At 47.0% G+C, this 13497-nt stretch overlaps 1 protein-coding gene and 3 non-coding genes across 4 annotated transcripts; all 4 read left to right on the top strand.

Annotated features, from left to right (window-relative positions):
* Window positions 1-2278: 2278 nt before the first annotated feature.
* Window positions 2279-12522, top strand: LOC106844827 (nucleolin). The gene is made up of 14 exons (XM_014862503.3): window positions 2279-2519; window positions 3647-3763; window positions 4987-5485; window positions 5596-5796; window positions 5908-5994; window positions 6175-6316; window positions 6925-7049; window positions 7852-7975; window positions 8465-8622; window positions 9102-9225; window positions 9468-9601; window positions 10180-10306; window positions 10677-10900; window positions 11273-12522. Exons 1-14 carry the CDS (start codon window positions 2502-2504, stop codon window positions 11347-11349), a joined length of 2157 nt encoding a protein of 718 aa, XP_014717989.1. The 5' UTR covers window positions 2279-2501; the 3' UTR covers window positions 11350-12522.
* LOC123278577 (small nucleolar RNA SNORD82) lies at window positions 6033-6102 on the top strand. The gene has a single exon (XR_006516018.1). It is a non-coding gene; the product is annotated as a small nucleolar RNA SNORD82 (small nucleolar RNA).
* Window positions 9721-9802, top strand: LOC123278569 (small nucleolar RNA SNORD20). Its single transcript, XR_006516010.1, has one exon. It is a non-coding gene; the product is annotated as a small nucleolar RNA SNORD20 (small nucleolar RNA).
* LOC123278576 (small nucleolar RNA SNORA75) lies at window positions 10360-10496 on the top strand. Its single transcript, XR_006516017.2, has one exon. It is a non-coding gene; the product is annotated as a small nucleolar RNA SNORA75 (small nucleolar RNA).
* Window positions 12523-13497: the final 975 nt, after the last annotated feature.

Consider the following 13497-nt stretch of genomic DNA (forward strand, 5'->3'; position numbering starts at 1 on the left):
AGGATTGGCGGCAGATGTTAGCTGAGGGCTAATCTTCCTCAAAAAAAGGCTAATATTAATTGAGTGCTTATTATGTGCCCTCAAAAAATACATGCAACATCTCACTTAATATTCATAACAACCCAAGAGGCCGGTGCTGTTACCGTCCCCATTTTATAAATAAACTGAGATGATAGAGCGGGGTCTCAATTTAAATCCTAGCTCCTCCAATTCTTAGCTCTGTGACGCTGGACAAGTTAATTTACCTGTCCATGCCCCAGTTTCTGTAAAACAGTGATGACTTTTTTGTAAGAGTAAATGAATTAATATGTAAAGAACTGGCATAGCGCTCGGAACTTAGTAAGCATTATACAAGGATGAGGCGTTACTGTGGCTCTAGCCCAGACTGACTGCAAAGCAAGGCACGGGGACGTAAGCCAGGCTGGTTCTCCCCACTGCTGCTTCTACCTAAATACTTCATTCATTCATTTAACAAATAATTGTCATCACTACTTGTCAGGCACAGCAGAGAACAAAGTCTGTGTTCTCCTGGCTGGGGAGGTAGCAGACGGACAAGAAACAGCCCAGAAAAATGCCAGGTAGTCATAAGCACCTGCAGAGGACTCAATTAGGGTCACGTGACAGGGAGTCTCGGTGGTACTTCTTCTTGGAGACTTGGGGCAGGCTTCTTAAGAGGTGATGCAAAACGAGATCTGAAGGACAAGGAGCCAGCCATGCCCTTATTTCTAGAATTCACCCTTGTCGTTTGACCGCACCCACTGCTCCTCTCTCCAGCGTCTCCCCATGAGTGCCCCAAGCTTGTTCTCTGACGAACTACGAGGAAGCACGGGGTGCTCATGCCACCATGCCTTGGCCCGCGCTGTTCTTTCTGTACCCCATGGCCCAGCAAGAGTCCCCTTGGCCCCCATCCTGGACTTCAAAATGTGAACCTCCTCAGGGGACTCTCCACAGACGGTGAGAAAGCAGGGGGCAGCCCACAGAACCGGCCCCAGCCTCCTCCCTGACGAGAGAGCCCCAGCGGGTACCTGTGGGTTTCCTATACACTCAGTCCCAGGAGTGTCCCAGTAAAAACTGCAAAATAACTTGATTGCTCACAAGAATCCCCATGGGCCCTTGTTAAAATACAAAATCCCGTGCCCCACCCAGACCTCTTCAATTAGAGTCTCCGGAGGTGATTCTGAACATCAGTTGGGGAAATAGCGTCATAGCTGAAGGTACCCTGGTTTTGTAGGCACGATTAGGTACCAGATGCGCAGGACCATCCTGGGCAGGCTCGAAGCTCGAGGAAGTGCTCTGGGTTAAGGCTTGAACACCAACTAAGTTTTGCCCTCAGTGACCCATCTGAATAACTGGCAAAAGCACAATGCAAAGACAATCTTCTGTGCCTCCGCCATCGAGCAACCTTTCTTTTGACTATGTGACCGGCTCCTGGACCATCTGGCGACACCGACTTCGCAGCCACCACATTTTAATGGGTGCTTGAGTCCCAAATAAAGAGGGAACTTCTGCTTGGCCAAGGGCCTGGCTGTGTGGTCAGCCTGACCAAGTTCCTCTCTCACCCCACAGTTATACCACCCTGTGACCGACAGAAAGTTCTCTCGGAGGCTCTTCCCTATCTGGAGAAAGACCTAGCGCGTGAGGTCAAACGGGATGTTTGTGCACTGCTCACAGCCGCTCTCACAAATACGCAATTGTCTTTATTAACGGCTCTCAGGAGGCAGCTTTAGGCACGTGGCCCGGGAGGGAATCACCTGCCGACAGCAGGATCTTCTGGCCCTTTGTGTTGGCGGGCGCGGCTGAGGAGGGCCCCCAACATGAACCTTGTGGTCCCTCAATTTCCGGAGGTCTCAGGCTCATCAGCAAGGAAACGGGGGCGAACTCCTCTCTCCACGGCCGCCGGGAGGCTCAGCGTGGACTGCGGGCCGGGGCCGCGCGCGGGTCCTCCGAGCAACTTCAAGGCCGCCCGAGTCGACACGACCCGAACCGAACACATTCGGGAACGAGAGACCGCGCGTATTGCCCGCCCCCGGGATCGGGCACAAGCGGCGCCAAAAACGTTCGTCCCAGGGCGCAGGCGCCGCGAGCGCGGCCCGCCGAGGCACTGCGAGCACCGCGCACGCACGGACCAATCAGCGCCGGCCTTGCACAAAGCGAGTCCCGCCCCCAAGGCGCCGCCACCGAATCCCCTCCCCCTCCCTGCCTCCTCGGCCCGCCCATTCCCGCCGGCGCCCCGCCCCGCGCCGTTCTCGGGTAGAGGCTCGCGATTGGCTCAGGGGACGGGCGCGAACTCTGATTGGCTAAAACGGAGTCACGAGGGCGCCGTCGTCGCCTTTCCAGAGGCGATTACTGGGCAAACTCAGTCTTTTGCCCCAGTCTCGAGCTCTAGCTGGCAGCCAAACGTACGCGCTCCGGGATCTTCAGTACCTGCGGCCGCCATCGACGTCGCTTAGGTGCTTCTGGGCTCATCTGCGCCACACGCTACGCTGTCCTAAGCCGCCATCATGGTGAAGCTCGCAAAGGTAAGAAGCCTTGCCCGCGCAAGCACGGACGTTAGGCCTGCTTTCTGAGGAGCGCGCGCGCGGCGCCGCGAGGAGGAGGGCCTGTGCGCCGTCTGAGGCGCGTTCGATGGCGCCATGCTCCAGGAAGTCTCGCGCGATTAGCGAGGAGGTCTCGCGGCTTTTGGCTCCTCGGGGGCGAGGTGAAGGGCTTCGGCAGGTGCCCGGGATGGTGGACGCGGCCGGGAAGGATTCGGGGACTGAGCGCGGGGAGGGGGCGCTGGGCCTCGGGCGGAGGGATGAGGCCAAACTCCTGCGACGGGCGCGAGCGGGGCCCCGCCTCCTGACGCACGTGCCCCGGCGCGCAGCCCGCCACGTGGGCCGCGCCGCGTGGGTCCTGCCGGCTGTGGAGGGGACCGGGCTGTGGGGCGAGGAGCGGCGGGATGGCCGTGGTCGGAGGCCCGGTGTCCTCCGGCATCGCTGCGCCGGCCGGGCGGACCCGAGTGGGTTTTGGGGGAGGCCCCGCCGCGTGCTTCTGCGCGGGGCTGCGCGCACATGGTGGCTTGCGCGGTACCCCACGTGGCCCCGCCGGGCCTGGAAGGGGCGGGGTTGTTTCCCTGGGAAAGGAAACCTTCGGAACACCAAAGGTCGTTGGGATGAGGCGCGATTTTAAAGATCCTCACCAGAATTTAATTCAGATGAGAGTGGTGGAAGGAGGTGCCAGAATTTAGCATTTTAAGGTTGATTTTCCCGCTGTGTGAAGGGCTCTTGATTATTGGCCGTTAGAATGGTTCAGTTGTAAGCTGCTAAGTATTAAAAAATTGTGCATGTTGTAATGGTTGATTTTGGAAGTGTAGTTTTAAATATGTGTGTGCTTTATGAAGGCAACGGGAAGAGGGAGGTAATTTCTTTGAAGCTGGCTTTTCCTCTTAGGGTTGATTTTTGTAAAACCTGACGGGAAAATGTGTGGGAGGTTGAGAATTCCCGTCCTAACGTGGATATCAGTCGTTTTAATGTTGATTTCGTTATTTAGCAGTATGAAAAGTGGATTCTAAGGGAGATGACCGCTTTTTAGTTTGAAGAATGACGACAAAATATTAGTGGCCTGCAGTGTTGGAGATGTGAAGTGCTAATAATTCCGTCTGTCTTAGGCTGGTAAAAATCAGGGTGACCCCAAGAAAATGGCTCCTCCCCCAAAGGAGGTAGAAGAAGAGAGTGAAGATGAGGAAATGTCAGAAGATGAAGATGATGAGAGCAGTGGAGAAGAGGTAATTATTTACAACTAAATGCAGAATTATGTTAGACTACAAAATGGGGAGTAAACAGGTGGTACTGGATTTCTGAAAATACTGGCAAAAATAAGATGATATTCATTCATATGAGGCTTGTTGTAATGCTTCGGTGTTTCCCAGCCTCTTCGTTGACATGTGGAGATACCACAAGGGTAAGTATTTGAATGAGTTTGAGAGAAAACATCTGGAGTCTACTTTTTATTTTTATGTGCCCTCTGCAGGGCTTGATGTGTGATATGTTGTGTCAAATCATTACATTGTTTAGCCCTATATCCTAGATAAGGAAGCAGCGTGGGCAGTTTAAGTGGCAGCCCTGGGCGTTATATTCAGGTCTGAAGTTAGCCTTACCAGATTACTTTCCTTGCCTCGAAGCAGGAGTAATTGGTCAGTACTCCTCTGCGTATGAACTTAGTAGCACTAGTCACTGTATTGTAGTTATTTCTTGGTGTGGATTGAGGGTTGCCACCTTCTCGTGTGTTAACATTGACCCTATCTAGCACTCCTGATTGTTTGCTTACTGTAAAGACAACTAATCACTATATTTGTGCTTAGATTTTTTGTTTAGAATTTATTTAAGAAGGTTTTATTCAAGCACAGTACCTGATAAAACTAGTAATAAAAAGTGGCTTTGAATGCGACTTAAATGTAGCCAAATGTTTGCTTTTATGAAGCTAACGTGCTCGCTCCTTGTATTAATTTTGCAGAGATTGCCTGTCCATCCTATTTGATACTCATTTTATCTCTGGTCCTAAGAATGAGCTGTATACCACTGCTAGCTGGAGGAGCTATAAATGATTTAATGACACTTAACACAGCTTTCTACGTGCAAGGCTTGGCTTAAAGTTAGGTTTTAAAACTTTGCTTAAGGCCACACAGCAGCAGGTGGGATCCAGACAGTCTGTTTTCATAGTCCTTGTTAGGATATGCTGCTTTAAAGCTGATGCGATTGTACGAAGTATGGAGTGCAGGAATTTCCGAGGTAGTTAAATGTTAAGGGTTCTTTATGCTCAATGTGTTTAACATAAAGGTCAAGACTGACTGCATAGGCGTAAAGAAGGGCATGTGAGGGACCCCACAGTGTAATACGTTAGCACATCTGATGCATGCAGTTTTGAACCAGTGCCAGAATTTAGTGCTCATTCATGGGACCAAGGCTCTCTTTTGGGTTTGGAAACAGACTTTTTGTTTTTATTCTTGAGGTTGTCATCCCTCAGAAAAAGGGCAAGAAAGCTACCACAACTCCAGCAAAGAAGGTGATGGTTTCCCCAACAAAAAAGGTTGCAGTTGCCACACCGGCCAAGAAAGCAGTTGTCACTCCTGGCAAAAAGGCAGCAGCTCTGCAGGCCAAGAAGACAGTTACACCAGCCAAAGCAGTAGCAACCCCTGGCAAGAAGGGAGCCACACCAGGCAAAGCATTGGTGGCAACCCCTGGTAAGAAAGGAGCAGCCACCCCAGCCAAGGGAGCAAAGAATGGCAAGAATGCCAAGAAAGAAGACAGTGATGAGGAAGATGACGACGACAGTGAAGAGGATGAGGAGGACGACGAAGATGAAGATGAGGATGAATTTGAGCCAGCCGTGATGAAAGCAGCAGCTGCTGCTGCCCCTGCCTCGGATGACGAGGATGATGAGGAGGAGGACGATGACGACGATGAAGACGACGACGAGGAAGAGGAGGAGGAGGAGGAGGATGAAGATGGTAAGGAATTCTCTTGGTGGTTTACATTCCTTTTCCTTCAGATTTTCTTAGAACTATAGTGTTGGTTTTGGGAGAATTCTCTTGAGTTGACTAGGTGGCTTCTCTTTCAGACTCTGAAGAAGAAGCTATGGAGACCACACCAGCTAAAGGAAAGAAAACTGCAAAGGCTGTTCCTGTGAAGGCCAAGAGCACAGCTGAGGATGAAGACGACGACGAGGATGAAGACGACGAGGAGGATGAGGAGGAAGATGATGAGGATGAGGACGATGACGAAGAGGAAGATGAGGACGATGAGGAGGAGGAAGAGGAAGGTAATCGGGCTAGGTTCTGAAGTACATTGACAGTTGTGTTTAAAATAAAGGAGGCACTTGAATATTTGTGACTACTCATGGATGACACAGATTGTTTGAACTCTTGTTCAGAGCCTGTCAAAGAAGCACCTGGAAAACGAAAGAAGGAAATGGCCAAACAGAAAGCAGCTCCCGAAGCCAAGAAGCAGAAAGTGGAAGGTACCTTGCAGAATGGGGGGGTGGGTGTGACTCCTCACAGCACAAGTGATGAACAGCAGAGGGACTTAATGCTGAAACGTGATGTCTCACTAGGACATGCTGATGTGCTGGGTGGAGGAATGTTCATGTTTGTGCCACTCTTTACAGATAGACTGGATTTGAATTCATTTTTTTGTACAGCCACAGAACCAACTACATCTTTCAATCTCTTTGTTGGAAACCTGAACTTCAGCAAATCTGCTCCTGAATTAAAAACGGGTATCAGTGACATTTTTGCTAAAAATGATCTTGCTGTTGTGGACGTCAGAATTGGTGTGTCTAGGTAAGTGAGGGGAATCATGCTGTAGGTATTCTGCACGTTGCTCCTGGGTCTGCTGATGCTTTTTCTCTCCTCTTAGAACCTTAGATTGCTGTGTTTAAACAGGAATATGTAAAAGTACTTAAAGATTAGACATTAACAGATTATCGTTAGGTTATCTAATTGGAAAGCCTCAAATTGGAATTTCCATAATCTCACTTACCTTTTGATAAAGCACAAAGTAACTTTTAGTAAGTTATGAGATTTGATGCTTATTCTTAGGAGTCTCTAAAACTGTTAGACTTAGGGAGCCATAGTAGTGAGTGCTTTTAGCCAGACAGCATTCTCTTAGTGCTTAAACAGGTTCTTCTGTCAGCTCCTACTGTCAGTTGTTAATGAACCATGCAGCTCATAGAGACCTCAAGGGTGAACTTGAATCAGGTCTTGGTGCTTAGGCCTCGCTCTGTAGCTGCAGCTTATAGAGCCTTTCCGTTGATGCTGAAGGTGCTCTTTTGCTTAGTCTTTGTTTGTACCATCACGTGAGTGTTGCCAGTTGCCCAGAATACCTGTTATGTGGCTCTCGGGGTTTTTCTCCAGCTATAATTTTGTCTTTTTCACCTGGTCGCCTAAAGGAAGTTTGGCTATGTGGATTTCGAATCTGCTGAAGACCTGGAAAAAGCCTTGGAACTCACCGGTTTAAAAGTCTTTGGCAATGAAATTAAACTAGAAAAACCAAAGGGAAAAGACAGTAAGAAAGGTATGTAAGGCTTTAGGTAATTGTGATATTGATAGGTAACTTGTTAATGGATATGTATCTAGTCTAATGTATACTCAGGAGCTAGTTGGCCGGGGTAAATAGTTTAACGTTATCCCTTTTGTTTCCTCATAATGTTGTGAGGATTACGTGAATTAGAATGTTAAATGTGTACAGCGGTACCTGGTATTGCTTGCTGGTCTTAAAAGTTCCAGTGTCAGGTAAGCAAGAGTAGAACTGGTTAGAAGTACCTCAATTAACGGAGAGGTCTTTCCTCTCTTTGATCCCTAATTATTCTTTTTGTATCCTTTACCTTTTCTCTTATACTTCTCATGTTGTAGAGTGTGTGATTTTTTTTTTTTTTTTAATTTAAAAATACTGAGGGCCAGCCTGGTGGCGCAACAGTTAAGCGTACGTGTTCCGCTTTGGAGGCCCGGGGTTGGCCGGTTCGGATCCCGGGTGCGGACATGGCACCGCTTGGCAAGCCATGCTGTAGCAAGGATCCCACATAGAAAGTAGAGGAAGATGAGCCTGGATGTTAGCTCAGGGCTAATCTTCCTCAAAAAAAAAATTGAGCACCTACTGTAGGTTGAGCTCTTCCAAGTATGCAGCACATAGTTTGCTGTCATTGGGACATTAACTTGTGTTTTGCCACGGCTTTATCTCCATACTAGCAGAGTGCCTTATACGTTATAGGATCTCAAATTATTTCTTGAATGGAACTTTTCCCTTGGTCAGTTTTTGTTGGTCTTTGGGAGAGGGATCTTTTAAACCATCCAGTTCATTTTGTGTGTTTTTTATGTAGATCGGGATGCCAGGACACTTTTGGCTAAAAATCTGCCTTACAAAGTTACTCAGGATGAATTAAAAGAAGTGTTTGAAGATGCTCTGGAGATCAGATTAGTCAGCAAGGATGGAAAGAGTAAAGGGTACGTTAATATGTCTACTGGAATATTAAGAGTTGCATTAAAATCAGTGCACTTTGATTTATAAAAGAAATGTTGATCCAGTTTTCCTAGGTATGTGGTTTTGGGCAAAGTAACCTTTAACCTATGCCTTGATTTTCCAAATCTGTCGCGTCGGAATAGTGTATTTAATTCATGGAGTGGTTTTTAAAGTGAGCTGACAGAATCTGCCTAGCTTATGTAAATGCCTTATGAGTGATAGCTGTTACGCAGTGAGATGGGATTACCAGGAGCGGATTTCCTAGGTATTTGGCAGACTTTGTTTACAACAAAGTTTTAATTGAAAAGTGGAAGATGGCAGAAACTTAATCTTTCAGTTAGTATACACCAAAGGGTGTTTTTGTTATACTTAGACCTGAAACAAGGTCATGTTGTTGAGAGTAAAACCTTGATGTTAAAGAATTAATATGGTTTTAAAAATCGTGTGAGTTCTTACGTTTTTTTCTATTGCAGGATTGCTTATATTGAATTTAAAACAGAAGCTGATGCAGAGAAAACCTTGGAAGAAAAGCAGGGAACAGAGATAGATGGACGATCTATTTCCCTGTACTATACTGGAGAGAAAGGTCAAAGTCAAGACTACAGAGGTGGAAAGAATAGCACTTGGAGTGGTGAGAATTTACAGGCTCCCTTCAGGATTCTAGGATTGATAGAGAAAAATCCGTTGCATCTTTGTACTTCAAAAGTTGATTAATTTGCTGTAGATCAAGCAGATTATACTTCTGTTTGTGATAGTAATTCAGTATCCTGAAGAAGAGCTATATGAAATCCTTTAGCATTGGAACATAGGTAAATCTAGCTTCCTTTGTATGTATGTTTTATACTTTGAATGGCTTCAGATCATGTATGTTTCTAAATTAGAATATTGTTCTAGGAAGACATGGCTTGGTAGTCGGTTTACACATCTGAACAACAGGAAGGGAAGGAAGCTGGACATAATACATAAGTGCTCAATATGTTGAGTGACAAGTGCGATTTCACCTGCCTCAACATTGGCATATTAACTCTCCCAAGCACAGTAGTTCTTAGAAACAAGATACTGCTGTAACTGACGTTGCAGTCAGTGTTTCACTAATCTCTTTATTTGCAGGTGAATCAAAAACTCTGGTTTTAAGCAACCTCTCCTATAATGCAACTGAAGAAACTCTTCAGGAAGTATTTGAGAAGGCAACTTTTATCAAAGTGCCCCAGAACCAAAACGGCAAATCTAAAGGGTAAAAATAATTAGTCTCTATGTTGTCAGTCATGGGCTGTGAATGTCTTGCGTAGATCTAAAAAAAGGTAAAATTGTGTGTTCCTGATTGTTAGAATCTGCATCATTTTAGCTACACCATTCAGTATAAATAAAGAGCATCATTTAAGTCTCTGCTTGAGGAAAAAAGTCTTGGTGGCAATCAAGTATGACAGGAGACCTGTGGTTGGTAACTTATTCTAAGAATTAACTCTTCATCCTCAGGTATGCATTTATAGAATTTGCTTCATTTGAAGATGCTAAAGAAGCTTTAAATTCCTGTAATAAAAGGGAAATTGAGGGCAGAGCAATCAGGCTGGAGTTGCAAGGACCGAGGGGATCACCTAATGCAAGAAGCCGTAAGTCACTGTTCACAGGGTGCTGTGTTTGGGGGCGAGCACTGAGTGCTGGGCTTAAACTTTTTATGTCGAACCTAGAGGTGAACATTTGGTGTTTGTTGCTGCTGAGTGAATGATACTGGACATGATGACTATGATTATCTGAGAAACTATTGATGAAATCTCAAGAAAATTCCTCTAGATAGTCAAGTTCTGATCCAGCTGTGTCGGCTCGAAGCAGCAAATTAGCCTGATATCACTGCCCTGTATGGTGGTCTTGGCTGCCTGCTTTAGTACTGTCCCGCTTGTTTAGGTTGCTGCTTTTGTTTTCCGTGAAGGATTTGAGACAGGATTTTAACTTCTCTGGCAATCAGTGCAAACTTGAGAGGGCAGTGATCTAAGCCCTTTGCCTTAATTAAGCACTAGTTGGCTAAGTTGCTTTTACCTACTTTTTCCCACATAGGCATTTAAAGTGAAAGGCTAGCTTCTGCTAAGATGAGTATTCTTGACCAGTACTCATCCTGGATAATAAAGAAATGCAGTATCTGGTCATTATGAATTGTGACTTTAAAGGTACAATTTTTATTTATCTTCTCCAGAGCCATCCAAAACTCTGTTTGTCAAAGGGCTGTCTGAGGATACCACAGAAGAGACATTGAAGGAGTCGTTTGACGGCTCTATTCGTGCAAGAATAGTCACTGACCGGGAGACCGGATCCTCCAAAGGGTAAGATGCAGGAAGTGTACAGTGCCCGCTCTGTGGCACCTCCCACCTAACTTGTCTTCTCATTGAGCTCCTTTCTGTCAATTGGTGGCAGTTTATGGATTCGCACGAGAAGAAGAGACAATGCACAGAACTAGCATTATTTTGCCTTCTGTCTTCGAGGAGGTATATTCTGCTGTTTTGTGAGACATTCTGGGATTCAAGCTGTCAGTAAAACCAGTTTCAGCTTTCCATGGGGGACTGCTCACTACTGGGGAATTTCTCAGTTAAGCAAGGCTACTTTCCGTGGGATCACCCCAGCATTTGAGGTTAACTGTGGCACTTGTTCCGTGTGTATGTGCTGTATGATGGGCACTTTCATTTGGTGTTCTAGGTTTGGTTTTGTAGACTTCAACAGTGAAGAAGACGCCAAAGCCGCCAAGGAGGCTATGGAAGATGGTGAAATTGATGGAAACAAAGTTACTTTGGACTGGGCCAAGCCTAAGGGCGAAGGTGGATTTGGGGGCCGTGGTGGAGGCAGAGGTGGCTTTGGAGGCCGAGGTGGTGGCAGAGGAGGCCGAGGTGGATTCGGCGGCAGAGGCCGGGGAGGCTTTGGAGGTAAGGACAACGAGGGGGAAACCTCAATGTCTGCGCTGGACACTGCATGGCACATGCACTTCATCCTGTGCAGGGCCAGGGTTCCCTGCATCAGTCCCCAAGTTGTCATTGATCACTGGGGAGGGGAGGAGGACTGGCAGCCTTGCACCCATTCTTTTTCATGAGGATTGGCCCTGAGCTAACATCTGTGCCCATCTTCCTCTATTTTGTATGTGGGACGCCTGCCACAGCATGGCTTGATGAGTGTTGTGTAGGTCCGTGGCTGGGATGCGAACTCACAAACTCTGGGCTGCCAAAGTGGAGCAGGCAAACTTAACCACCACACCACTGGGCTAGTCCCCTTGCACCCCTCTTAATTCTTGCTTTTTGCAGGGCGAGGAGGCTTCCGAGGAGGCAGAGGAGGAGGAGGAGACCACAAGCCACAAGGAAAGAAGACGAAGTTTGAATAGTTTCTTCTGTCCCTATGTCTTTCCCTCTTCATTTGAAAGAAAGGACTCTGGGGTTTTTACTCTGTTACCTGATCACTGACAGAGCCTTCTGAGGACATTCCAAGACAGTAAACAGTCCTGTGGTCTACTTGGAAAGCCGTATAGATAACATTTCAAGGGAGATACCCTGTTGGTTTTGACTGGATATTCGTATAAACTTTTTAAAGAGATGAGTGATAGAGCTAACCCTTATCTATAAGTTTTGAATTTATATTGTTTCTTCCCTTGTACAAAACCATTTTTTTCCTACAAATAGTTTTTTTTGTTTTTTTTTTGCGTTGGGGGGGTTGTAAAGGAAAGCAGAATGTTTTATCATGATTTTTGCTTCAGCAACTTTGGGACAAATTAAAAGTCCTAAACTCTGGTGCCAGCCTTGTACTTCCTAGAGTGTTTCTCCTGGAATATCACTGAAGGTGGAGCATGGCAAAGCCAGCTCTGCCACTCCAGGTCCACCCCACCCCTGATGGAAATGCTTGATGCCTTGGTTTCAAATATCCCAGCCACAAGTTTTGGCGAAATGGCCAATGAGGCGACCAGCTGAATTTCTGCAGCCCTGTGTGTCTTGCAACACTTGAAAGCCTTGTTGGAAGTCTGCTGTGGCTTCTGCTTGGAAAGGGCCTGAAAAAGTGCTATGCAAAGAGGGGCAGGAGCACATTGATCAGACGTCCTTAGACGTGCAGCCAAGAGCATGGACTCTGGAATTGGCAATGACTAATGAATAAAATTCACGCTGGATGAATGGACGCATGGGGGCTGGGGAGGAAATGACCAATACTATAGACAGACTTGCTATTTTTTTTTTGGTAAATCCTCCAGCAGCCTCGGGTTCAACTGACAGGCCTTTGATTTGCACTGTGGATGGTGCTCAGGCACTGTATCTGGTTTCTTAGACACTCCCTGCTTCCCCACCTCTTATAATAAAAGTTAAAGGCCACATGAGAGGGCTAGGTCAAGGGATTTTTAACATTGTGCTAGGTTTAGTTGAAAAAACTGCGCCAGATGGTGCAGAGCTGAGGTTTTTGTACATTGGCAGTGAAGTCCACAAGCTTGTGAACTGTTAACTGCCTGTTCTAATTAAACTAGTCAAAGTACCAAATCAAAATAAAGTGCTGGTAGAATTCTGTAAACTGAGAAGGCGTGTGAAGGATGCAGTGGGTTGTGTAGTTTCTTTCTGGTTGTGAGTTTGACTAGTGGGGCGAGGATATTTAAGCTTTGTGCATATCACCCACCACTTCATCAGGCCCATTCCAAATACTGAGGACGGTCTGTGGGACAGATGCTCTGCTTTGAGGGGATGATGGCCAATGAATGGTGCCACTCTGAAGAAAAACCAAGCCAGCAGAGAGGTGGCCTCTGACCAGGCAAACCTAAAAAATGAGCCCTTGACAGCCTGTTTTTCTAGATTTAAAAGTTTGAACTAGTTGGAGCCCATCAAGGATATGAGTTGAGTCTGTTAGCTCTTAAATTATAGCAAGGCTAAGAAGAGTTAATGACGTATGCACATCAAAGTTTATCTCGGTGGCTTCAGTCTGTCCCAAACGGCTTTGAAGAAGGCCTATGAGCTTGGTCTTGGGCTCTCCTGAGACCTGTTGAAGGGTGACTCCAGGGCATTCTCCGCCACCCCACTGCTACCTCCCAAGCGGTACCCTGCCCTGGCTGGCTGTTTTGCTCAACTTGGCAGACGTGGGTTAAGTAATTGTGGACTGCTGGGAATCTGCAGTGTCATAAGCCGCTTGGCCGTCTAGGAACATGAATTAGGATTGCTACTAGCTCAGGCCCAGTGCAGCGTGTTCTTATTCAATACTTGATGGCTTGAAAGCCTGTGGGAGCGGGGTTTTGCTGGGTTCCCTTGCTGGAGTGGGGAAGGCTTGAACTGACCCTGCCAGCAGCCTGGTTTCAGGAGGAGCTCTTCCTGGGGTAGGGCCTGCATCACAAGACTGGATACAAGTCTGGACCTGCCATGCTCTTACACATTCACTGAGACAGCTGTGCTGCTGATATGCCCACAGTGTTCCAGGCGTTCCCCTTGGTCCCGCTGTGAACTTGCTGTGCAGCAAGAGGAGGGCACGACTCTTCCTCCTTCCCGTTAAGGGAAAGTAACAACAGTCC

The sequence above is a fragment of the Equus asinus genome, chromosome 19 (genome assembly GCF_041296235.1).
Source record: "Equus asinus isolate D_3611 breed Donkey chromosome 19, EquAss-T2T_v2, whole genome shotgun sequence".
NCBI lineage: Eukaryota > Metazoa > Chordata > Mammalia > Perissodactyla > Equidae > Equus > Equus asinus.